This window comes from Quercus robur, chromosome 2, assembly GCF_932294415.1.
Source record: "Quercus robur chromosome 2, dhQueRobu3.1, whole genome shotgun sequence".
In the NCBI taxonomy this organism is placed as follows: Eukaryota; Viridiplantae; Streptophyta; class Magnoliopsida; order Fagales; family Fagaceae; genus Quercus; species Quercus robur.
The window spans coordinates 69,728,902-69,754,648 of record NC_065535.1 but is presented as its reverse complement, the minus strand read 5'-3'; the positions used below and the strand labels follow the sequence as shown (position 1 = coordinate 69,754,648).

The 25,747-nt window shown below is 33.9% G+C and overlaps 2 protein-coding genes and 1 non-coding gene across 4 annotated transcripts; 2 read left to right on the top strand and 1 right to left on the bottom strand.

Annotated features, from left to right (window-relative positions):
- Nucleotides 1-3,327: 3,327 nt before the first annotated feature.
- Nucleotides 3,328-7,594, top strand: LOC126714778 (ribosomal RNA-processing protein 8). 2 transcript variants are annotated; one of them, XM_050415080.1, is made up of 10 exons: nucleotides 3,328-3,501; nucleotides 4,167-4,383; nucleotides 4,503-4,564; nucleotides 4,747-4,798; nucleotides 6,362-6,476; nucleotides 6,597-6,691; nucleotides 6,821-6,963; nucleotides 7,046-7,127; nucleotides 7,209-7,253; nucleotides 7,334-7,594. In XM_050415080.1, exons 2-10 carry the CDS (start codon nucleotides 4,219-4,221, stop codon nucleotides 7,403-7,405), a joined length of 831 nt encoding a protein of 276 aa, XP_050271037.1. In that variant the 5' UTR covers nucleotides 3,328-3,501; nucleotides 4,167-4,218; the 3' UTR covers nucleotides 7,406-7,594. The 2 variants fall into 2 exon arrangements, with proteins under 2 accessions (XP_050271037.1, XP_050271038.1); XM_050415081.1 differs by having other exon boundaries at nucleotides 3,329-3,501; nucleotides 6,821-6,927; nucleotides 7,013-7,127.
- Nucleotides 7,595-16,148: 8,554 nt separating this feature from the next.
- Nucleotides 16,149-20,639, top strand: LOC126714777 (serine/threonine-protein kinase STY13-like). Its single transcript, XM_050415079.1, has 6 exons — nucleotides 16,149-16,893; nucleotides 17,062-17,194; nucleotides 17,371-17,566; nucleotides 18,826-18,950; nucleotides 19,041-19,199; nucleotides 19,988-20,639. The coding sequence occupies exons 1-6, from the start codon at nucleotides 16,763-16,765 to the stop codon at nucleotides 20,300-20,302; spliced, it is 1,059 nt and encodes a 352-aa protein (XP_050271036.1). The 5' UTR covers nucleotides 16,149-16,762; the 3' UTR covers nucleotides 20,303-20,639.
- Nucleotides 20,640-21,638: 999 nt separating this feature from the next.
- TRNAD-GUC (transfer RNA aspartic acid (anticodon GUC)) lies at nucleotides 21,639-21,710 on the bottom strand. Its single transcript has one exon. It is a non-coding gene; the product is annotated as a tRNA-Asp (tRNA).
- Nucleotides 21,711-25,747: the final 4,037 nt, after the last annotated feature.

Below are 25,747 nucleotides of genomic sequence, written 5' to 3'. Positions count from 1 at the left end.
CTCACAATAAACTCTCTCACTTCTTCTCCTCCCTTTGTTTTTTCTCTCTTCTTACACCCTCACTATCACCCCCTCTGGCCTCTTCTCTTCCCACAGACTTCTCTCTCTATTTGTCTTTCTTCTCTTTTTTCTCCCTATTTGTTCTTCCCTCTATAACACCGTTCTTTAATAAGGTTTGTATTTTTTTTTTCTCCTCACAAATCGGTCAACGGTTCTATATATAACAATTTTTGGTATATTTATCAAACTATTTGTACTGGAATAGTTTGCCAGTAAAACTATTTGGCCTATGTGGCATTTTGAACTATTTAAAATGAAACTTAAGGTTATAATGGTTATTTTGAATTATGAGAAGTATGGTTTATGTATATATATATATATATATATATTATGAATGTTACTGTTTATATACATAAGCAAGAGGAGTATTTGAGATCATGAATATTTGATAGCTAATTTTGATTGTATCCGTTGTCAAAATTTTAGTTTGAAAACCAAATTCATTCTTGGTTTTTATTATTAACATTTATTTATATTAATTACATTAGGTGGGTTTACACAATACACATATTATACATATTTTAAATTATACAAGAAATGTTATAAAAACTGTGAATACCAAACACTAGAAAACATTCTCAAATTCATTTTCAAGATTGTTATCAAACACGGGAAAATAAGATAATTTTTCAGAAAATACTCTCTGAAAAATGAATCATTTTCCAGAAAATATTAATGCTGAAACAAACAGAGTGTAAGCAGTTGTAAGGTGGTGGGCTATGCTAATGGTGTTGGGCTGCTTCTTGTAGCACTAAGCCCAAGTTTTCTGGATAAAGGAGTTGGGACTGGTCTAGCTGCAACTCAAGTTGGTCCGGCTTGTGCGCAAACTAGGCCAATTCTGCCAGAAACATGCTTACGGCAGGCAAAACTATTTTAGAGAAGTTGTGGCAGACAGACATAATAATAATAAAATAAACAAAATATCTAGCCACTCAGTGGAAAATGACCAAACAGCCATTGAACACAATTACAGCAGCAATATTAATCATTTTACGGAAGGGAAAGAACAAAACAGAAGTTAACAAGTATTAATATGTATGGGTTAATCAGAATGTTAGGAAAATCAACTAAAGTCCGGTCCGCAGGAGCAAAGCCAGAGAGGAAGAATGTTCCTTCTCAACACAGATAATCTCTCAGGAAAAAGTCCTGTCGTGGAGATTAACCGCCCTGAGGGAAACGGACCTGAGTGATTCGTTTGCATAGAGGCTCCTTGAGGTTTTCACAGAGAGCAGGATTTCATGAGGGAGAGAGGGAATCAATCTACCGGTGCATACCTGCCATTCTAATTCTCACTTTTTCTTTCTATCTGGTTGTTTTCTTTCTTTCTTTTCCACTCGTTTCTTTTCTATTTCTCAGTTTCTCTTTTTAAGTTCCTATTTTTCTAGTCAAAGTTCCCGTCATTCTCCCTTCCTCTACTCACAGCAAGACCCTCTTTTTATAGTGCCTGTCGTGACTAGATTTTACTGTTTTAGCTCTTAACTCCCTTTGTTTGGTCTGGGTGTACTGGCCGACCATCACTGTTCCGTCTGTGTGCCACTCTCCCATCACCAGACAAGGAAGAGTATTTTATTTGCTTGTCTGTCGTGGCACCCTTTCCTGCTACGGTCTGGGTTCTTTCTTTCTCCCTATCCCTCATGGCATGCACCTAGTGATTCCAACTCAACTTGCCTCTTTTGGGTAGTAAGCCATCCCAGCAAGACACCTCCCCGAAAGAGTCTAAGCCAGAACCTTCAAAATGGATTTTTCCCCTCTCCCCACCACCAAACCATGCCCTCTGAATCTCTGACCCGACCTCACCATACTCTATATTGGCTGGGTACAGGCTGGTCGTGCCTGGGCCTTGTGCGTGCCTTCCTTCCATATGTGTCCAAAATCTGCATGCTGCCCATTCGTCTGTCGTGGTCTAAAGGCTTGCCTACATTGCCTACCGTCCGTTTTCTTTGACCTTTTATGTGGCTGCTTTTTGATTTCCTGCTCCTCTCAGGAGCTAGGCTTTATTCGATGATGGGTCTTATATTTCTTTGGCCCACCTCATTTCCTGTCATATCTGTTTCTGTTATTCCTGCTGTAATGATTTAATCCCGCTGGGCCTCTTTAGGCCAGCCGTTTATTCTTTCTCCCAGTGACTTGGTATGGCCACTGGTTTCTTTTCTTACTTATGGGCTCTTGTGTCCCTTTTGTCTTTCTCTTGGGCGTCTTAGGCCCATTTGCTTTCTTTGGGCTTCCTTGGCCCTTTTGCTAATTCTGCATTCCTATGGGCTTTTATTAACTTCATTGGGCTTTCCCGGCCCAATAACCTTATTCTCATTCTTGGGGTTCATGGGCCTACCATAAACCCCTTACTTTCTTAGTTTGCATTACTTTGGGCCTGCGGCAACCTTTTCTCACTTTTCTATATCATACACTTGCCTTGAAGAGGCAAGTGGGCTTCAAGGCCCATTTTTTTATTTCTTGGGCCTGTGATCCATTATTCCTGCCGCTTAGGCCTAATGGTTTTGCTGTCTGCTTTGCCAATTCTTTGTTGCCCTTGTTATTGGGTTTTCCTTCTTTCCACCTGGATTCTCACAAATGGCCCTCAACAGCGGTATCTAAGCGAACCCTTAATAACTAAATTTTTTTTTTTTTTTTTTTGAGAAACCTTAAGAGCATGTTTGGTAGACTGTAATAGATACTGTAATGTAATAATTATTCCTATGGTTTAGTTATTTTTTAGTTTGGTTATATTTTTATTACAAGAAATAGTCATTCCTTATGAATAGCTATTTTTCAAAATGAGGAATAATTATTCCTCTTTAAAATGTTGTATTAGTTATTCCTTAGTAAGTGTAATAATGTCAAAACTTAATATATTTCCAAATAAACAAACTTTTCATATACATCTAACAATTATAAAAATAAAAAATCATAAAAATAACACATATCTCTCTTAAATTTAAAAATAACAATTTTTAAAGAGATATAATTGTATAAGTAAAATATTTCCTAAAATAAATGTTAAGTTCCATTTTAATGTTATAACTTACAACCAAACTAATAAATGGATTTAGTTATTACATTACAACATATTTTATTCCTAATAATAAATATTACAATTTATGTCGTAATTCTCATTCAATGTACCAAACGTACCCTAATAACTAAAATTGATAAAAAGAATTAGGACAATAAAAGCTGAAAATATAAATTTCTAAAAAAATTGTATATTGGTCATAATAAAACTAAATTTGTTGTATTGTATATTGAATAAAAACACATACACACACACACACACACACACACACACACACACACACAACACCCCTTTCTCGTTTTCTGTTAGAAAGGAGCCCTAGGCCAGCCCGTCACTGAGCAGGGACGGACAATCAAGCATCAACCACCACCACAACCACCGGCCACTGAGCCACCGACCACGCCGCCGGCCTCTCCAACCTCCAATTTCAAGTATTTATTATTATCTCTTTTAAAACCTAATACTGATATGATACATATATTCTCTGATGCTCTTTCTCCACACCATATAGTTTGTGCGCATATGTTATTGTGGTGGGTGTTTGTTTGTTTTTTTTTTTTTTTTTGCTGAGGATGGTTGTGAATTGAATATATGAATAACTGATCTGTGATTGTGTTTGTGTTTGTGAGTCTGTCTCTCAGAGACTGAAAATTATATTTGCTGTGAGTGAGTAAAGTTATATTATATGCGGAGAGAGTAGGGGCTGTAAAAAATAATGTTTATTTGTTTGACTTCAACAATAGGATTAGCAACATGCACAAACAGAGGGTAGTGATTCAGGAAAACAAAATCCTATAGTTAGGAAAAGTGTGTTAGTAGTTCGTTTTATGGATTTTGTAATGTCGTTTGCTTGGCTTTTGGATTAGGTCCATTTAGGATTTAACAAGTTTGGGTATTGCATTTGCTGGTTAATTTTGTCTTTTGAAATATGGATGTTTTTAATGTGATTTTGATATTATCAGGTATGGTAGTGTGAGTTTAGAACACTCGAAAAAATTCATAATGTTGGTAGTGGCTAAGTAAGGGTGTGTTTGGGGCGTGGGTGAGTAACAAAGATAAAAAAGACAAATAATTAATATAATTTCTTATATTTCAGCCCCCCTAGCTTGAAATCCTGGGTCTGTCCCTGTCACTGAGCTTGCGAAGCAATGGAGGAGGAGAGAACGCAGAGCAAAAAGCGAAAGAGGAACAAACCTCGCAAATCTCAGAACAACAACAACCCTTCACATCAAAAAAGCAAAGTAACCCATGAACCCAACCAATCTTCTTCTGGTCTTGCCCATCCCACAAAATCCTCCACCTTTCTTGACAAAGTATGAATCTTTCTTCTCTTTTCCTTTTTTTTTCAATTGAAAGTACTTCTCAAATTTTTATGTTTTTTGTTTTAATTGTTTTGGGTTTTTTTTTTTTTTTTTTTTTTGGAATTTTGAAGATGAGAGCGAGATTATCAGGAGGGCATTTCAGGATGATAAACGAAAAGCTCTACACTTGCAGGTAATTTTTTATTTTTTTATTTTGTTAGTACTCACAAACTTCAATTTTTGTTGAAGCCCATTTGATTTTTTCATGTATATTTTTTTTGGGTATGTGTTAACACTCACTAACTTCAATTTTTGTTGAAAGCCCATTTGATTTTTTTTCATATATATTCATTTTGTGGTATGTGTTTTTCTCAGTGGGAAAGAGGCACTTGACTATTTCAAAGATGACCCTGCATTATTTGATATGGTAAGTTTTGTACCCAACAAATAACGAAATCTTTTTTTTTTCATTCAATGAATCATTGATTTTGATGGGTGATATGTTTGCAAAGAATTAAGACTATTGGTTTGCAAATTGTGTCCAAAAGTGTAGTCTTTGTGCTTATATGATTCATGTTATGGATTGGAAAGTAATTGATTTGCAGACCCTTTTAAGCATCACGTGCATTTTTCTCAATGTCATATGATACAATACAATTGTTCCTTGGACTTTAGGCACTGCTCTTTTATAATTTGGGTATGGTTTGTGTTTGTGAATGCATTATACATATTGGAGATTATGGTTTCTACTTAAACAATTAGAGATGTAGGCTGTAGCTCAAATGTGTAACCTATGAGTCTAAGATAATGAGCATCAAAACTGAATCTAGATTTGGTCTTGGAATTTATCTGGATAAAGAAGCTATGACTTCTAAGATAATGAGCATTGAAATTGAATCTGGATTTGGTCTTGGACTTTAAATTCTATCTAGATGAAACTATGACTCTAAGATAATGAGTATCCAAATTGAATCTATATTCGGTCTTGGAAATTTAAATTCTATCTGGATGAAGCTATGACTCTAAGGCTGTGTTTGGTTGCCGTAAAACGTTTTCCGGAAAATACATATTTTCCGGAAATGCTAATTTCTGGAAAAGGAAAATATTTCTGTGTGTTTGGTTGCATTTCAAAAAATTTTCCGGAAAATATTTTCTAGTGTTTGGAAAAAAAGAAAGGAAAACACAAATCAGAAAACAGAACCCAGAACACATCCAGAAAACCCGCCGGCGCGAAGGCGATCGCGTTCGCGAGATCGCGATCTCGCCGGCGCGAACGATCGCGAAGGCGAGATCGACGAACGCGCTCGTCGATCGACAAGAGACGAGCGCGCTCGTCGATCGACGAGAGACGATCGCGATCGTGCACCGCGCCGCTCGTCGGCGCGATCGTCCCTCTCTCTCTCTGATCTGGGCTCTCTCTTCTCTCTCTCTCTCTCTCTTTTTCCGGAAGTGAAATGAAGTGAAAATGAAGGCAGAAATCATTTTCCGTGGTCAAACGGAAAATTCGTGGTCAACCGGAAATGATTTTCCGGAAAATAACGTTTTCCGTGACAGCCAAACACCGAATTTTCCGGAAAATCATTTCCGGAATTAGTTTGAAGTCAATTCAAACGCACCCTAAGATAATGAGTATCGAAATTGAATCTGGATTCAGTCTTCGAAATTTAGTTTCTATCTGGATGCAGAACAAAATGTTAAGTGTAATAATTTGCTTGCCTATAATAGTGAAAGGGTTCCCAAAGTTTTGAGGTCAATGGCTGGTATAAGACCATTCATTTTCCTTGTAGGGCTAAGGTCATAGAATATCACACATGCATTCTAATCCTTTATCTGTAAATCTCTCACAAAGCCTGTATATTACCTTTGTATTGTCTTGTTTGTTCCACAAAATACTTGAGCATAAAAAAATTCCGAGTAAAAGACCATTTGGATGACTTATTCTTTTATCTCGTGAAGATGTATCTAAACTTATGTTTTACTCACCTGGCAGTATCATACAGGGTACCAGGAGCAAATGTCTCACTGGCCTGAACAACCGGTTAATATAATCATGAAATGGCTAAAGAATCACAACCCTTCTTTGGTTGTAGCTGATTTTGGCTGTGGTGAGAGTTATTGAACTCTTTTTCTAATGCTAACTGTTGCTATGAAAATTTACTGAACATTTAGAGTGTAATCAAAGTATCTAGTGCTTGCTAATATGTTCTTTTGTTACATTGTATCAGGGGATGGACGCCTTGCTAAAAATGTGAAGAATAAAGTATTCTCCTTTGATCTTGTCTCAAATGATCCCTCAGTAATTGCTTGTGACATGTCCAAGGTATGTGCTTTAATTTGAAGTAGGGTTCAATTCAAGAGGATTATTTAGAACTGAAAGGTTTTCAGAATGTTTATAAACAATTTTAAAGAGTCCCTCACTTTTGAATGAAATATTTGTGCTAATTGGCAGACACCCCTCGATTCTTCAGTCATTGATGTTGCTGTTTTCTGCCTTTCGCTTATGGGAACTAACTACCAAAATTACCTTAAGGAAGCACACAGAGTCCTTAAGCCATGGTTTGCACCCCATTTTGTCAAACACTTTCACATTAGGTAATTCGTTTTTTCAGTTAGTTATCTCACTTGTGCTGGCTCTTTACAGTGGTTGGCTTTTGATAGCTGAAGTAAAAAGCAGGTTTGATCCAAATACTGGAGGAGCAGACCCAAAAAAGTTCTCAAAAGCTGTCTGTGACCTAGGCTATTCCTCTGTGTTAAAGGTCTATTCATGTTCTCCTCCCATATGTTTTTCTGACTGATAAAAACCAATTCTTTGTCCTAACAGATAAGTATATTTGCAGGACTACTCAAATAAGATGTTTGTTTTGTTATACTTCAAGAAAAAGGTACATACATGGCCTTTTGTGGCTTGAATAACACACATACAAACAAGGAGCAGTGTTTTATTTATCTTATTTTGTTGTAGGATAAGCAAAAATCAGAGATGAAGGAAATTGAATGGCCTGAGCTAAAACCTTGTTTGTACAAGCGCCGCTGACACCAAGGGAATTTTTCATTTTTTCCCTTTTATCACCATCCTGGATATAAATGAGGGTGCCCAACTGTAATATATTAGCTCAGTTGCCAAGTTTAACAAAGTTTATAGATGAAATTTTTATTCAGGTCAGATACATTTTTGTAGTTTTTATCATTTATGAAACTTTGGTGCAATAAAGCACTTTTCCCCTCTCAATAGCATTCACATCCGTGAATGCTACTCTATCCCATTTTACCATCCCAAAAAGTCACTTTATTAATTATACAATACAATTTTACAATACTCCCAGCATCCCAACTTTTATTTTTCCTATTTTACTCATTAAAATAATATTTTTACACAATAAAATAATATATCCCACAATCACCATTATTTACAATACAAAACCACCATCACCACAAGCCCACCACTACACTACACACACCTGACACCACCACCACCAGCAACCCATAATCTACTGTCAACACCCAAAAAAAAAAAAAAAAACAGCAACCCACGGTCAAACCCATTCAAAAAAAATCACTATTGGAGTCATTGGAGCTCTAATTCAAACCTTTGTCAAACCCATCGGAGCCATCACCAGCAAACACATTCAAAAAATATGTTTAAACCCAACAAAACCCATTCAAAACCCAACAAACCCATTCATCGGAGCCATCACTAGCAAATCCAGCCTGCTGATCCACGCCAAACCCAAACCCATAATCGCACCGATCCATGTTGCCGTCGTCTACCAGAGAGAGAACGCAAGCCACATTGCCGCCGTCAGCCAGGCCAATCTGCAACAAAAGTGGTGGCTTGCCGTGTTGTGGTGGCTATAGGTTTTGGGTCTGAAGAGAAAAGGAAGAAAGCAAAGCTACAGAGAAATAACGAGAGAGAGAGAGAGAGAGAGAGAGAGAGCTAATTCAGTAGGAGAGAGAGGGAATTAAATAATAATATTTATGTTTAGAATTGTGCTGGAGTGCAATTCTACATAGCACAATTCCAAAAAAATTTGCAATATTTGGTATATAGCATTCTAGATGTTGAAGGTTTTTGAGGGAAAAATGCTAAATACCCTTTAAAGCATCCACACCTGGCATTGTAAATGCCATATGTAGAGGGTATTTAGCATTTTTCCCTCAAAAACCTCCAACATCCAGAATGCTATATACCAAGTATTACAAAAAATTTTGGAACTGTGCTACAGCACAATTCTAAACATAAATATTATTATTTAATTCCCCCTCTCTTCTAACTTTTATTAAACTATTTCGAATTAGTTCTCTCTCTCTCTCTCTCTCTCTCACGTTATTTCTCTGCCGCTCTGCTCTCTTCCTTCTCTTTTCAAACCCAAACCCATAGCCGCCACACCACGACAAGCCACCACTCCCATTGCAGATCGGCCTGGCTGACGGCGGTGATGTGGCTTGTGTTCTCTCTCTCTGGTTGATGGCAGCAACATGGATCAATGTGGTTGTGGGTTTGGGTTCGGCATGGATCGGCGGGCTGGGTTTGCTAGTGATGGCTCCAATGAATGGGTTTTGCTGGGTTCAAACATTTTTTTTTAATGGGTTTGCTGGTGATGGCTCCGATGGGTTTGACAAAGGTTTGAATCGGAGCTCCGATAGTGATTTTTTTTTAATGGGTTTGACCGTGGGTTGCTTTTTTTTTTTCTTTTTTTTCTTTTTGTGGTGTTGATGGTCGGAGAGGGTAGTGTTGATGGTCTGGGTTTTTTTTTTTTTTTTTTTTTTTTGGTGGTGTTGACGGTAGATTATGGGTTGCTGATGGTGGTGGTGGTGTCAGGTGTGTGTAGTTCAATGGTGGGCTTGTGGTGATGGTGGTTTTGTATTGTAAATGATGATGATTGTGAAATATATTATTTTATTGTGTAAAAATATTATTTTAATTAGTAAAATAGGAAAATAAAAGTTGGGATGCTGGGAGTATTGTATAATTGATAAAAGTGACTTTTTGGATGGTAAAATAGGATAGAATAGCATTCACGAATATGAATGCTCTTACATATGGCATTTACAATGCCAGGTGCGGATGCTAACAAGTTTTTTTGGTTCTTGCTCTCTCATAAACGTTTCAGGCAGTAGTGTTTTTGAAAATACACCTAAACAGGTGCCCAGATTTGTTTGTTGTGGGAACACTTTTTTTGACCTTAGGGAATAGGGATCGCACACACGTAACTACCACCATTTTTTTTTTTTTTGAAACTACCACCATTTTTGTAAGTAAAAGTATCAAATTGTAAATGTCATTTTCACACCAATAACTATTGATTTATTTTACCCCAACTCGCGCATGTTATAAAATAATAGCTACTGTGGATTTTTGGAGGAATATGCGCCCTAGTCAATGGCGTGTCAAATAGGTAATTTACGAAAGCAACAAGTCATGGAAGAAAATTAGGTCCTAGAAAGTACTTGAATAAATAAGACAATTCCTCAAATTCAGCTTCCATGGAAAAGGATTACAAATAAACTGATATGGATTGATAAGGAATAGGAATAAGACAGTTGATAAACTAGCTTCTTTTTCCCATTTAATAATAATAGTTTCTTTTGGTTCAATATTTTGATGATGAGTATGTATGGATTGAAGATTCATCTGTTAGGTGGAATTCTTAAAGAAAGAAAAAATGTGGGTATTATTTCTAATGAAAGTTTTTTTTTTTTTTAACATAATTTCAACCAAAAAAAAATCAATGGCAAATAGTGAAAACAAATTTTCAAAGATAAACTTTTGTTACCCCACACCAAGACAAATTAATAACTTTCTATTTTTTGTATAATTATAAAAAGCTATAACAAAACTATGTTTTTACAACCACACTTGATTAATGGTTGAAAAGCTTAGACGGGGAATGAGAGACAACAGGTGCTCTATCATATAATATATAGGTATAGGCAGAGTCGTTGTCCCTAATAAAAGACTATAAAAGATCAAACTTCAAACTCATCACCTATCTCATAAGTCATATCAAAACCTCAACCATTATAGGTCACGACCCTATGTCGGTAACACGCATCCACAGCCACTATTATATTGTGTAATAAATATCCAACAATATTTTTTCTCAAAATTGGGTAGGGGAAACATAAAAATAAGACATAAATAAACAAGAGCCAGTAGGCTATATTTAGAAGTCTCAATGTAGCTCCCCTTTCTAATACAAGAACCAATGGAAGGCACAAATGCTTGAATTCATTGACTCAAGGACAAGTCAATGTTTATGTCATAGCAAACTGCAAATAATAAGAAAGTCCAAGACTAAATGCCTATTTGGTGGTTTAATTTTCTCAATCATTTAAAAATGAACTCTTTAAAAAAAAATTATACATTTAAAAAAATATAAGTTAAAAAAATATGAATTTACGGGCTCTAATTAGTTCAATTATTAAAGCCTCTTGTTATCAAATAAGAAATTTGAAATTCAAACTTCGTTTACACTAAAAATTAATCGATATCTTAACTTGATAATAAGAATAGATTATCATAATACCAAGTAATCCTTATAATAAGTAGACTTCTAACCTTCAAATCAACAATACTTAACAAACGTAATGTTCATGGCTGTTAGGAACTTAGCATTAAAGTCAAATAGGGAGGCCAACCCCACCGACTACCTTCACGAAAAATGTCCAATTCCAAATAGTCTACCAAACCCACAAGAAAACAAACAATTTTTTTTTCCCTTTCTAACAAAACAAATATAATAATTAATACCCGGTCACTCTTTTTTTTTTTTTTTTTAATCTACCATTTTTTTTTTATCTAAATATAATAGAGCTAATGCAGTGGAATGTGGATTTATTCAAATCCCTCGAGCCACCAAAATCTAGACACACCAGATTCAGCCTAATAAAATGAGAAAAATAGAAAACCTCACAATTATTGAATTGCTACACAAGTACATGGCACCGTCATGTCCCACAGTAATTATCTAATTGACAGTACACACACACTCAAAGTTAATTTCAACCTGTCTGTCGGTGTTGCTAATTAGTCAAACTTGAGATTATCCACCATTGTGATGATTTACCAATCTTTAGGTATAATGGCATTACTTAATTCACTAATTTCTTTTTTAATTATATAAATTACTTCCTAACTCCTATCTTGATTAATTTGCAAGGTAGGTTGTAGAATGTCTATTTCCATTCAATCCGTACCGTTAAGTTCATCAAAATGATATCGTTTTAAAAAGTGAAAAAGAAAAATACTAAAATTAACAACAAGATTAGATGTATTACTATTATACAAGGTAACTAATTTGAAACCGTTTTAAAATTAAATAATTCAAATGAACAAAAATATAATTCAAATGATTAGATTGAAAATATGTCAAAATTATATAATGTAATTTGTTATTTAATCTCTTTTTCCAATTATTTATTTATTTATTTTTTTTAAGAAAGAGTTTCAACTTATAGCGTCCGATCTTGATGATCAGACTAAGACACTAATAAGTTTTTGGTGTAGGTAAAAATTGAACCCCAAATCTCTTGTACAATTATCAGATATTTTACTAGTTGAGCTAACTAGAATCCACCTTTTTTTTTCAATCTATTGGGATAAATAAAAATAGCACCATTCTATGTAAAAGTGATTGCTTATATACTAGTTACCACCTCAAAAGATTATAAGGTCAAAAAAATGGTCTTCTAGAACCTAGCTTGGCCTTGAGTTGACATATACTTTTTTATATATGAGGTAAATTTTCAATCTGCAATGTTCATTATTATGATTACTTTAATCATTAAGTTAAGATATTAATTTATTTTTCATGTAGTCGAAGATTTCGAACCCTAAATTTCTTATTTGATTATAAAAAATTTTATCAATTGAGCTAACTGAATGTATGGCTTATTTTGACGGCAAATACTTTGACAGCAAATAAACTTCTAGCAACAAATAAGATCTATGGCTTATACTCAGCACCAAAGGAACAAATAAAATAAAATAAAAGGAAATGATTTATGAAAAAGAGAAAAGGGTATAATTGCCTCAGCAAGTGAGCACCCAATAGTAAAAATGGCAGCCGTAAGTATTCGATTGCCATTTTCAAAAGTGAACCTACTTTTTCTTTTAGAATGGAATTGAAAGTCACTTTGATAAATACAAACAAAGCAATGAAGAAAGTTCTTTGGCATAATCTATTAATGGATTATTACATGGGCCATTGCTTAAAAGAGTTTCTTACACCATTTTCTTGAGTTGAAAGGCTATAAAAACCAGAAGAATTCGGCTTGTAAGGAAAGACTTTTTTTACCTTCAAGTTTCAATGTATTCAACCATATATCCCATCACTCGTGTGAACTCAGATTAGTTCTTTTGGTAGCCACATTCATCTGTCTTAATCCAACATTATATGCCTTTAACAATTTCATCAAAGGATTAAAGACTAAAATGCTAAAAACTGCATTATTGAGATTTGACATATGAATACTCCAAAATTCTAGTATCTTTTGCTTTTCCAATCAAAAAAAAAAAAAAATAGTACCTTTTGCTTTCAAAAGAATCAAGGGTATAAAGTTAGATCATTGAGCCATTCTCCCTTACCTAATGCCTGAAAGGAATAATCCATGTTTCTTACAGTATTTCTAAATCTCTAATTGATGCACTATATAATCATTTTCTAAGTAACACATGATCTAATAATCATTTTCATTTGGCAAAATTTTAAGGTATGATGGAATACAATTTTTTTTAAATTAATTGTAATTATATCAAATTTATTATTTAAGCAAAATAAACAAAAGAAAATGAACTAATCCCAATTATACTTGCAAATGTGTTGAGTAGTGCTTGTTTTCATGCCCAAAATCCATGTCCACATGCAATTGATTAGTGCTCTTTGGCTCTCTTGCTTTACAATAATCTAATTAGATCATTTTTACCCTTGTTACCTCCCCCTGTAACCTCCCCTTTTTTTTTTGGGAATAAAAAAGAGTAAGGATGGCCATTATCCCAACAAAGAGTAAGAGTAAGAGTTCCTTTTGGAAATAACACGTGTTTCTTTGTTAAAAAAAAAATCAAGATTCAAATCTTCATTCCCTCATTATTGTAACTATCAAATTATTAAAAAGAAAATACTAATTATATATATATATATATATATATAGTTTCAATCTATGACGTCTGCTTGTGATGTTTGTCTTCTTTATCATCAAATTAAGATACCAATCGGTTTTTGGTGTAGACAAAAATTGAATCTCAGATCTCTTATTCAACCATCAGAAATTTTACCAATTTAGCTTGAGTAACCTAAATGAATATAAAGCTGCAATAATATCTTAGTTATTGACATAAATGCATAACACACTCATAACATCTAAATTTTTTTTTGAGAAACAACATAACATCTAAATTGTTGTAACTATTGAATTATAAAAAAAAATTGGAGGAGTAAAACACCAGCCCAACCTCCTTCACCCTCCCTTTAAAAAAAATTCAAACAAAATTAATCAAACACTTCCCATCCTATCTCTTATAGTTCCCTCCATCCAAACACACTATTAATTAGCGACATAAATAATAATATACTCTAATACAACCTTTTTATTTTTTCTTTCTTATTTAGGAGTATAACTAATGGGAGTGCAATAATAGCTTTGTAATTGGTATTAAAATAGTACATGATATACTCTGGTATTTTTATTTTTATTTCAATTTCTTGTTTAGGCTAGTACTCTAGTAATTTATAACTACTAGTTTTTTTTTTTTTTTTTTTTTTTTTTTTTTAAGAAGAGTAACTACTAGTCTAGTTAGTATAATGCAACAATAATTTTAACTAATGGAAACAATAAAAATTTCTTATCAGTCTAGAGTCTACACCCTTGTTGTTCAGTGATATTATTACTTAATCTTTTTTACAAAGAAAACTGATATTCATATACCCCTTTCTTCTTCTTTTTTAAATCCCATTTTCCATTTATTATCACAGCTGAATTATAAATAAATAAATAAATAATCCTTTTAAATAAATAAAAGTTTCAACGGATATGTAGTTATTTATTTTGAATTCTTTGAAATCCTTTCAACGGATATGTAGTTATTTCTAAATCTAGACCTCATCGATCATTATTATGATAGAATCTGTATTAATGTGGTAGCTGAACTTTTTTTGAGGAAAATGTGGTAGATGAACTTTAATTTGCTGTTTTCAATTCTTATTTATTTATTTTGGATAAACTAGCAATTCATTTATTTGTATATGATAGAGTTGACAGACCATTTACATTATAGTAAAGGCAGCTTTTAGGGAAAATTATTTTGTACTCTCAAAGTACTATAAATGCGTACTTCTTTCTCTTACATGAATGGTGGGTCCCACTAATTAAATTCATAGCTCACTATTTATGTGAAATAAGAGAGTACACATTTATGATAATACGAGAGTACTTAATAATTTCCTAGATTTTAAAAGTAACTACGTCCCTTTTAATCATTAACAAAAGTAGGTGTAAAAAAAAATGGACATTGCCATTATATCTTTAGATGGTCTTAGTGATCTCTTCTCCAGCTTCGCCAAAACATAAGCACGTCTGTTATTCTCGTTAAAAAAAAGTGATGTAAATGCACCCTTTATGAAATAAAAAACTTATTTGTAAGAAGCATTGAAATGAATTGGATAAAAATGAAGAAATTATAAATAATTTAAAATTGATTGTTATGCATTAGAATTTAAATTTTATCGTAAATTATTATAAACACCGTACATATATTATACAATCCCAAAACTAATTCAATAAGTATTGATTAGGATTATGTTTAGTATAAATCAACGAATATTTTTTAATTAAAAAATGTTTCGACAATAGAGGACTTGATTCTGGAATGCATTATATATATATATATATATATATATATACATATATAAAAGGTTTTATAAGAAGTCTTTTTTAGAAGTTTCTTTAAGTCAAACGAATCTAGAAGATAACAAGAATTTTGTAACTCAACTGATTTGCATATTATGATATTTTCAACAAAAATATCAAAAGTTCAAAACTTCCACCTCCAACTATTAATACATAAAAAATAAAAAATAAATAAAAAGTAGAAACGTCTATTTCAGAATAATTACTTTTATTATTAGGTTAAGACACTTGATTTATGGTTTAGGTTTTATGACAAAATATTTTTCTGATTGAGCTAACTTTTTTATTTTTTTATGATATATACTTGTTAAATTCGTGATTTATAAGCTCCAACTTTTATTATATAATAAAATAATACATAATATAGATGATATATTTTACTTTTTGGGTAAAAATACGATGATATATGATGTTACCATATATATATATATATATATATATATAGAAATGCTAACGAATGTCCTTAGGGCACTGGTTAATAATCCAATTAAAAAAAGTTTTTATAAGAAAAGAAAAAAAATCAATTAATATTTTGATAATTTTTTCCATTTCTCATAAAAGTAATGTCAAAACTTTCTTTAATTGAATTCTTAATCAGTGCCTAAAGGCACTCATTAACACGATCCATAATTATATAATATATATGGTGTAATCTATATTTCCTTTTACACACACAATCTCTCTCCTATTTCCCCCTTAAAAAAAAAAAAAAAAAAAATCTCTCTCCCATTTATGTTTGTTTATATTTATATAATCTTTTACTAAAATTAAAAGTCCACTGTTTCTGACACAGACAGAACTCCTTCCGCGGCTTTATCATTATAGATCAAGAAACAGAGTTCAATACTTAAATTCAACAATACAATACGCGGAGAATATAATAATATCAATCACAAATCCTACCCCACAACCACCATTTCAAGTGCAGCCCAAATTTTCTATCTGGGTCCTTTGTTTTTGTTTTTGTTTGCGTTTCGTTCTTAGCTTAACTCCAATCCTCCATTAAAGGCTTTTCTTTGTCTACTACTCTGCCATTAAGAGCAACTTTTTTTTCTTCATCTACTCTGTTTCTGAGACAGAGCTTGTTGGGGTTCTTTGAGTTTATTTGGTTTTATTAGTTCAGTTTTAAAATCCTTAATAATAGTTTTAGTTGGGTGGGTGGGTGCCATAGAAGAACATGTGGGGCTTTATTCTTTGTCTCCCAAGCAAAAGTACATGTTGAATTCTTTTGGATCTGCAAGCGTGATCTTGGGGACGGGTCTGTGCTTAGTGACCTGCCATTGGTGCAGAACCAAGCATGTCCTTTTGTACTAAGTTCTACTTCTCTCTTTTTATGTTTTTATTATAGCATCTCTTTTATTCGGTGTACTTTAATTGTGTGATGCACAAAAGGGTCTACTTTGGTTAGTCAGTTTATGCTAGTTCTGTTCCTATTTTAGAGAGAGAGAGAGAGTTTTAGAAGAAGAATAAGAAGAAGAAGAAGAAAATGGGATCTGGTAATGGGATTTACTCAGAGGGAGAGTTCAGTTTGGATGCAAAGTGGCTGGTTGATCCTAAGAAACTTCTTGTTGGGCCAGAGATTGGAGAGGGTGCACATGCCAAAGTTTACAAGGGGCAGTAAGTTAACCTGGGTTCTCTTTTCGTTTTTGGGGTCTGAATTCTTGTATCTCATATTTCTGAGGCTTTAGTTATTGGCTTACTGTTTTAGATAATTTAATCAGTGGTATATTGTTATGGTGCAGTTGTCTTAATCTTCAATTTGCTGGAATTTCTGTTTTTTTTCAGATATAAAAATCAAACTGTTGCTATTAAAGTTGTTCATAGGGGAGAGACCCCAGAAGAAATTGCCAAGAGAGAAGCGCGGTTTGCCAGAGAGGTTGCAATGTTATCCAGAGTCCAACACAAGAATCTAGTGAAGGTTGTTTGATAAGCATATATAGGAAATGATATTTCAATTTTTTAAGCATATGATTCTATCTATATCAGGATCTGAAATTTAAGGATAATCAGTGAATTGTTAGTGATTAGAAGAAACCATTGAAGTGAGCATTTAATCAATATCTGACACGACTGTGTCTACTTGTGTATTACCAGTTTATTGGTGCTTGCAAGGAACCTGTTATGGTGATAGTAACTGAACTTCTAATGGGTGGGACGTTGCGTAGATACTTGTTGAATTTGCGGCCAAGCTGCTTGGATATGCATGTGGCAGTCGGGTTTGCACTTGATATTGCTCGCGCTATGGAATGCTTACACTCCCATGGGATCATTCACCGGGATCTGAAACCTGGTACAGTTATTTTGCTGTTTTGGTTGGAGTTTCTGTTGTTTGTACAGTTGTTGTTAACTCACAAAAGAAAAGAACAGAATATTTTATTAGCTGGAAGCGTGTCATGTCTGTACTAAGTCATTTGTAGTTCAATTCTAACTTCTATTAGAAGGATTCACAACGGTGTTGCATAACACGGTGAATGTGTTACTTGCATATACCATTTGTATCTCCATTTTTCAGTTGGTTGATAATTGCAATTGAATTTTGTTCTTGCAAGTAACTGACATATGAAGAAGAGTATTTAGTCCTGGGATACTTGTCAATCATGATTATGAAATCCTGTATGGTGACTGGTCGTTGACATTTTAGTAAACAACTTGAGTTTTGGGTGTCGACTAATCAACTTGAGTGGCTGTAAAAAGGGGGAAAAGGGGGGGGGAGGAGGGGGGGTGTGGGTAGAAGAAGAAAAAACACAGAAAACAAGAAAGCTTAAGATAGTATTTTAGCGGTACTCATCATGAGGTCCGGCTTTCAAAACAGTAACGCAAATATGCTTTTGATGTCTGTAGGTTTCAAATTAGTATAAGTTTGCACTAAAATTCTAAAGTAGTTAAGCCAATGTTATTCTTGGAGATCCATGTGGCATTAACTGTTCTGCTACAGACATGGGAGTACATGAAGAAATAGGTTGACTTTAACTGTGAGCATGTCCAATGACATATGAAAATGCATACCTACAATTAGCATCAGAAGGTAGCTGCAGAATTTAATTTGGATTTTGAAATCTGATGGGAGGCTTTCCATTGTGTGGTAGAACTAGATTTAGCATCATTGATGGCATTGCTTTGGTTTGTCCCAGATTTATGTTTCCTTGGCTGTCCCTGTACTGCATCTCTTAGCTTCTCTGGCGTGCTGTCTTAAGAGAAGGTCTACTGTCTACCTGTTGATTTAGGATCACATTGCTTCTGTCAATTTCAATTTATAGTAGTTTCTTGACTTATTGTTTTTGTTTTATGTCAAAATCTGATAATCATAACAAATGAGCAAATAGTGTTTGGCCATTCCTAGTTTAACTTTTGCTCATTATAGACAAGGTGAACATGAGATGGTTTCAAAAGATGAATATCTTATATTTTAGATTCTAGCTAACATCTTAGCTGAAGTAATTTTGAGCACTATCTCCAAAGTGATATCCACATAAGTCAGGTGTAGCCACTTCTTGAGGAACCTAGGTTTGAGCAAAAGTTTGATGACTTTGTTTCCTTTTCTTTTGACAGAGAATTTGATCTTGACCGCAGACCATAAAACAGTTAAACTTGCAGATTTTGGTTTAGCTAGAGAAGAGTCATTAACAGAGATGATGACGGCTGAAACAGGAACATATCGTTGGATGGCTCCAGAGGTACTCAATTGCTTGAAGGTTTTAGGTTTATATTGTTCAGGCAATTGGTGTTTTGTATTTACTAATGATTCTTTCCCTATTTGGAGATAGCTTTACAGCACAGTCACGCTGAGGCATGGGGAAAAGAAGCATTACAATCACAAGGTGGATGCCTACAGCTTTGCAATTGTGCTGTGGGAGCTCATCCACAATAAATTGCCTTTTGAAGGCATGTCAAATCTACAGGCAGCATATGCAGCCGCTTTTAAGGTAGCTATATATTTTGATCTTGTCTTATGATATATCTAAGATGGGATGATTTCTTGCATGTGTGTGATCTTAGGGTAGGACTTTAAAATAGCAACTTTAATGGCGTTTACAGTCTCATATGATCTCTTCTAGGACTATAAGACGTCAAAGGTAACAAAAAATATGCTAGATTTGGGAGCATTTCTTTTTCAACTTAATCTATAGTGCAGGAAACTTTGAGTAATTTAGGAGAACTAGCTGACACCCCTCCCCAGCAGTTTTGTTAGGTTTGATAGGCAACATTTTACACACCTCATTAAAAAACTACCATGGAAAATTATCAAATTCAATCAGATGGACTTGAAATTTTTCTTAGGATAGTGCACTTGAACAATGCAGCCAGACCATCTTGGTGAAGATCACATGTAGGTTTAGAAAGATTCAGCAGCTGCTGTGTGGTGACTCAGCAGAAAAAATAATAAATGATTGCGTGGCTAAATTGCTGAAAGTAGAACATTGTGAAAAACCTGCAACCAAAGATTTTCTAAAATTGCTCTTGTAGTCCTAATTTATATCTATATATTAGTTTCAAACTTTTACATTGAATGGAATGGAATGTACAATAAGCATAATTTATTCTAGAAAGGGGTCTAACATCCTTATTTGTTTTTGTATGAATCTCAATGATTAGGCCATCAGGTAATTTATTTTGCAATGTGTGCCACAAGGATTCACATTGTCCCATTGCTAGATTAAATCTCATTTATTTCTTGGAGCTTTTAACATCATCCAAATATTTATTGTTTCAGAATGTGAGGCCCAATGCTGAAAACCTCCCTGAGGATTTGGGTTTGATTGTGACTTCATGTTGGAGAGAGGACCCAAACACTCGACCAAACTTCAGCCAAATTATACAGATGCTCTTGCATTATCTGTCTACTATTTCACCACCAGAGCCCATTATCCCTCCTCGGATATATGCTTCAGAGAATACTGTGTTTCCGCCAGAATCTCCTGGTACAAGTTCCTTAATGGCTGCAAGACATGACTCAGGGGAAACCCCAACATCCAACATAGAAGACAACTCTGTAGGTTTTTTCAGTTGCTTTAGACATTGCTACTGATCCCATATAATAATTATTAGTCAAGTTCAATAAACTAAAGTCTCAGATATTGCAAAAATACTACATCTTACTTCAAAAAAAAAAATAGTAAATTTGCTCAAACTTAGTTAGTTTAGTAAGTTGACATAGGAAATTATGTTGGAGCTGATGTTATGGTCAAGAAGCCTTCACTGAGTTCTGGAGTTGGGGTTGCTGAGATGTTGTTTGACTTGTTTCATTGTAAAATAAGGTCCGTCCAAAGGCCTTCACTCCTATTACATGTATGCAAGAAATCTTCCAGATTATGTAACGACTGTTAACATTCTAGTGCTAATGAATTGTATCAGATTTATTAATATGACCATACACTCCCAAAACGTGTTCTTGTTAATTCTTGATTGATTTAGAACTTGATATAAAATTAATGGTCAATAATGCTGTACCTTAAATATGCGTTTGGATTGCGTTTCTCCATGTTGTGTTTGTGTTTTCCTTTATTTTTTTATTGGGACCTGTGTTTCACGTGGGACACAATACTGTTAGTGGGTCCTGTGCACTGTGCACGGGACCCACTACCTCTTTGACCAACAAATATTTCACAGGAATGTGTCACACCAGTGGGTCCTGTGCACTGTTTATGAGACCTACAAACCTCTTTTTTCAATAACTTTTTCATTAAAAATGGATTTCACGGCACTATTTACACATTTAAAAATTATTTTCCTACAGTGTTTTCAGTTTTCAGCAAAATAAGCGATATCCAAACGAATCCTAAGTTTTTTTATTAAATTCAAATATATGACTGAATCAAATTTAATTGTCCTTTTTTTAAAACGAATTTAGTTGTCTTTAAAAATAATACATTGTTTGTGTTGTATTAGTCGACGTAAATGAGTAATTTAAGCTTCAACTTAGTTTTGTGTTAAAAAAAAAGAAAAAAGAAAACAAAAACAAAAGGTAAAGAAAGTGACTATGACATATGAGAAGGTAGGTTTGATGTGAAAAGGAAAAAGGAAAACAGTTCTTTAATCTAGAAAGAAGTTAATAATGTAGGTTTGATCTTATCTAAGATATTCAACTTTTAATTGAAGCACCAGAAACCATTAATATCTAAAAATGTAGAACAGAATTCTTAGCGGCAATGACATAAATTAACATCCTCCAACTGAGTACTGACACATGCCTGAGCTACTTTTTTTTATGTGTGTGTTTTAAAATCGAGGGGGGTTGGGTTCTTCATTCTTGTACTTTGGCAGAAGAACCTTTTTTAATTAATGGGCTGGACTAGTTTTGTTAGGCAAGAAATGGGTTTGGGTCAAAATGACCCGGTCCGGATACAAAAAATGAAAACAAATATCGCCGTTGCCGGGGATCGAACCCGGGTCACCCGCGTGACAGGCGGGAATACTTACCACTATACTACAACGACTTGTTGATGACTTTAGAATTATCGATTACCATTAGTTCTTTTCTTTCATTTGGAACATCCAAATATATAGCCATTATAAAAAATCAAGAAACACAATTATGGGTCTGTTTGGATTGATCTTATTTTTGCTGAAACTGAAAACACTGTAGCGAAATATTTTTTAAATGTGTGAATAGTGTCATTGAACCCATTTTTAATGAAAAAAATGGCTAAAAGTGAAGTTTGTCAAAAGTTTGTAAAAATGGATGAAAAGTCAAAATTTTCGGCTATTGTTCATGCACAGTACATGAACAGTAGCCTTTGTCTCCCATTACAAGTGAAAAAAAAGGGGAAAAAGCAAAAGAGGAAAACGCAGACGCCGAATCCAAATGCTCACTATATGAGTTTGTGACAACTTTTTAAACTTAGTTTTTAGTTTTTACCTTACTGGAGTAAAAATAAATACATAATAGTAATTTTTTTTAATTACTTAAGAAAATATTTCACTGGAAAAATACTTTAAAAGTTTTGAATTTTCAACAAAACTTACTATTGTTGAAGTATTCTTTCCACCTTAACCAATCTCCTCTTATATATTATGTAAAATAATTGAATCTACAGTCTTGTATTATACTATTAGAGCATCCACAATAGATGTTCTATAAAAAAGGTCATTTTGACACACCAAAAGCCTACTTTATTATTTTACCACATCATTTTACAATATCTCATTTATCAGATGTTTTATCATTCAATTATATACATTAAAATAAATACATTAAAATAATATTTACTACACATTAAAACAATATATTAACTCCTCCCACCAAACACCAAGAAAGAGAGAGAAGAGAGAAAGTCAAAAATGATGAGAGAGAAATAAATAAAAAACTATTTTTTTTAGCATTCTTGTCCGTATCATTCCAAAATGGAACAGTATTGTTCACATGTGACAAAAATTATGAGATTTGGAACATCTCATAAAGGGGGTTTTTTGGTGTTTGGTGTGCCAAATGTGCCAAATATTTGGCATTTGGCACATCTGCTGTGGATGCTCTTATCATCGTAATAAAAATATAATAAATGGAATACTAATTTAGATTACAGTCAAGGTTTTCTAGGAATGATTTTTTGCTAAAAAGAGAACATAAAACTTTTCAACACTCATTTTTTTTTCAATTACCATCAAACTTTTACATAATAAATAAATAAATGGATAAAAGTAATTTCATTTATATATATCATTATTAGCATCTAGTTTCTAAAAAAATATTGTGTGGGTTCTTTTTTTTGGGAAAACAGCACACAAGCCCAAGTAGAAAGTAAGGATCTTGGGCCCAATGCTTTATGTTTAAGGGACTGGGCTTTGTTCACCGCAGCTAAGTTGAGTTGATTTCAAACTAAGTTGTGCACAAATCGCGGATCCTACAACACATACATACTAACACACAGAAAACATATACGTATTGTACAACAAGGAACAGTAAAGAAGTGATATAAGAGAAAAAATGAAATAAATGTTAGGGATCCTTAGGATGATATGGAATGTTTCATTATTTTCTTAAGTTTTTAATACATCACACTCACTAGGATATTTTACAAGGTCCAAATAAGTTCAAAAATTGCAAACTTAGGTGACTTCTCAGGCCTCTAAGACTTACGAAGTTTGAATCCCTTTAAATTCAAGTGTATTCTTTAGTGGTTGTTTCAGGATCCCGGACGGTGTTTTCCCTCTCTTTTCTCTTTTTGAATTCTAATAGACTTTTCTCAAGGATCTTTTCCTCTGATTCACTGTTGCTGAATGCTTTTCACTGTTGGTTGCCCCTCCTTTTAAGGTGTCATCATAGGGTTTCTAGTGTACCATTGATTCCTTCCATTTGCTACCCTAGGTACCAGAACCAATGTTGTCTCAGCAACATTGGTGACTGGCCCCTTCCTTATTTTCTCACTATTTCCTTCTTTTGAGGTTCCTTCTTCAAAAGCCCCCAACTGACTTTCCTGTTCTAGAGGGTCCTAAAGGGTTGACCTTTAATCTTTCTTTTCCAAAACTTCTAGACACCACCTTTTTAGACCTACCTTTTGACTACTTTCCTTTTTGTCATTTTTACTAAATGAGCGGATTCCCTTCCATCAGACTGAAAAATCTCCAACCACCTTCCTTCATGGTCCATCTTTCTGGGTTCCCTGAGGTACCAGACCCTTATTTATGAATTGCTTGTTCCCCAAGCCTTCTGCCCCTTTTCTGCATCATTGGGTGGCTAATGGGACACATTTGCTCTCGTTCTTTGTGCTCCTAGGCATGCTTCCTTGAGTTGTCTCAATCCCAAGCTGCCCTTGCTGCATATTCCAAGGATTCCAGGCTTCTGGAAATCCCTAGGTATCCTAGTTCAGTTTTCTCTTTGGGTTCCCTTAGCGATTTCCTCCCTTAAGGGCTAGGCTGAACTTCTTCTTTCTTTGTTTCGTAAGGTCCAATGTTTGCCCATTCAAGGGCTTAGGCCCCTTCCTATTGACTTTTAATGGATTTAGGTCTTGCCTTTTCATTAAAAGCCCAAGTGGCTCTTGGATTTCAACCTTTTTGTATTGTTTTTGGGTTTTGGTACAATATTGTGATATTTTGGACCTCAACAAATATTTCATTTTATCATCTCAAAAACTACTTTATCTATTATATCATATCATTTTACAATACAACCAACATTCCAACTTTTATTTTACCATACAACACATTAAAATAATATATCTACATAATAAAATAATATAACTCAATACCCAAGTAAAACCTAAAGCCCAATAAAATATTATTTTAAATATATACCATCTTGCTACAATACCATCTTATTTATAAGATGGTACTGTGAGACAGAATTAAAAAATATTTTACAACTACCATTTCGGATAATACTCAATTTTTGTTGATCGATGGAATAAAATACCATTTTGGGGGGTTTACAATCCCCAGTACTAATGCTCTAACCAAATGGATGATAAAATTATATTTTATAAAATCCACCAAAGTCTTCTAGAACCATACCATTGACATGATTTGTTGAAGTAATTGATTGTGTGAACTCACCACTTTTTTTTTTTTTTTTTTAACATAATAGAATTGTCACCAATTGTGTGAACTCATTATTATTATTATTTTTTTCTCTACCAAATAGAATTGTCCCAAAAGTTAGCTAGAAGAGACTTAGGATTCGTTTGGATACAACTTATTTTGTTGAAAACACAGTAGCAAAATAATTTTTAAATGTGTGAAAAATTATTGTTCACTCTTTTTTTACTGTTCATATGCCTTGTTGCAGTGTTCATAGGCATGAACAATGCACCAGGCGCTGGTCTATTAAAAAAAAAAAAAAAAAAAAAAACTAAAAATGCACAAACCTTACAAATGTGAACGTGTTATCCAAACCGGGCTTTAAATTTAGTGTGTCTTATGCTTTGGATCCGATGGGATGCTGCCGTGTGACAATTTATGGACACATGGCAATATCTTATTGGGTCTAATGCACAAGACATTGGATCCAAACTAAACCCGTGACACAATTTGTCTAAATTTTCAAAGAGTCACTGTTACACAGGATACAAAAAATCTAATAGTGGTCCCATATGTAAGGAACGTAATCTAAGCACAAACAAAAATTTTAAAATGACATAAAAAATTACAGCTTTTACCATAACTGTCAACACGGTAGATTATGAGTGGCCGAAAAAAAATAACGAGTCTATATGAAAGTAATAACCAGTAGATCAAAATCTGATACATAGATAATGATGGCTTTTTATATGTTACTGAAATTACTCAACCACAATTTGAGAAATGTGCAAGTCGTGGAACCGCGTAATTTACAGTAAGATTCTATTTTGCTGAGGTTCAAAGGCCAGCCAAGAAAGCAAAAGGTTGGGAGGAAGTCAAATCAAACATAGACCTGAGTCATTTTGTAGAAGACGCAGGGTCAGAAGGGGAAATCCGGAAAAGTGTTCGAAACGTTTCTATGTGTAGGCTTGGGGAGCAAGGAAGCTAAGCACTGAGTCCCCACAAAAATTCACTATAATGA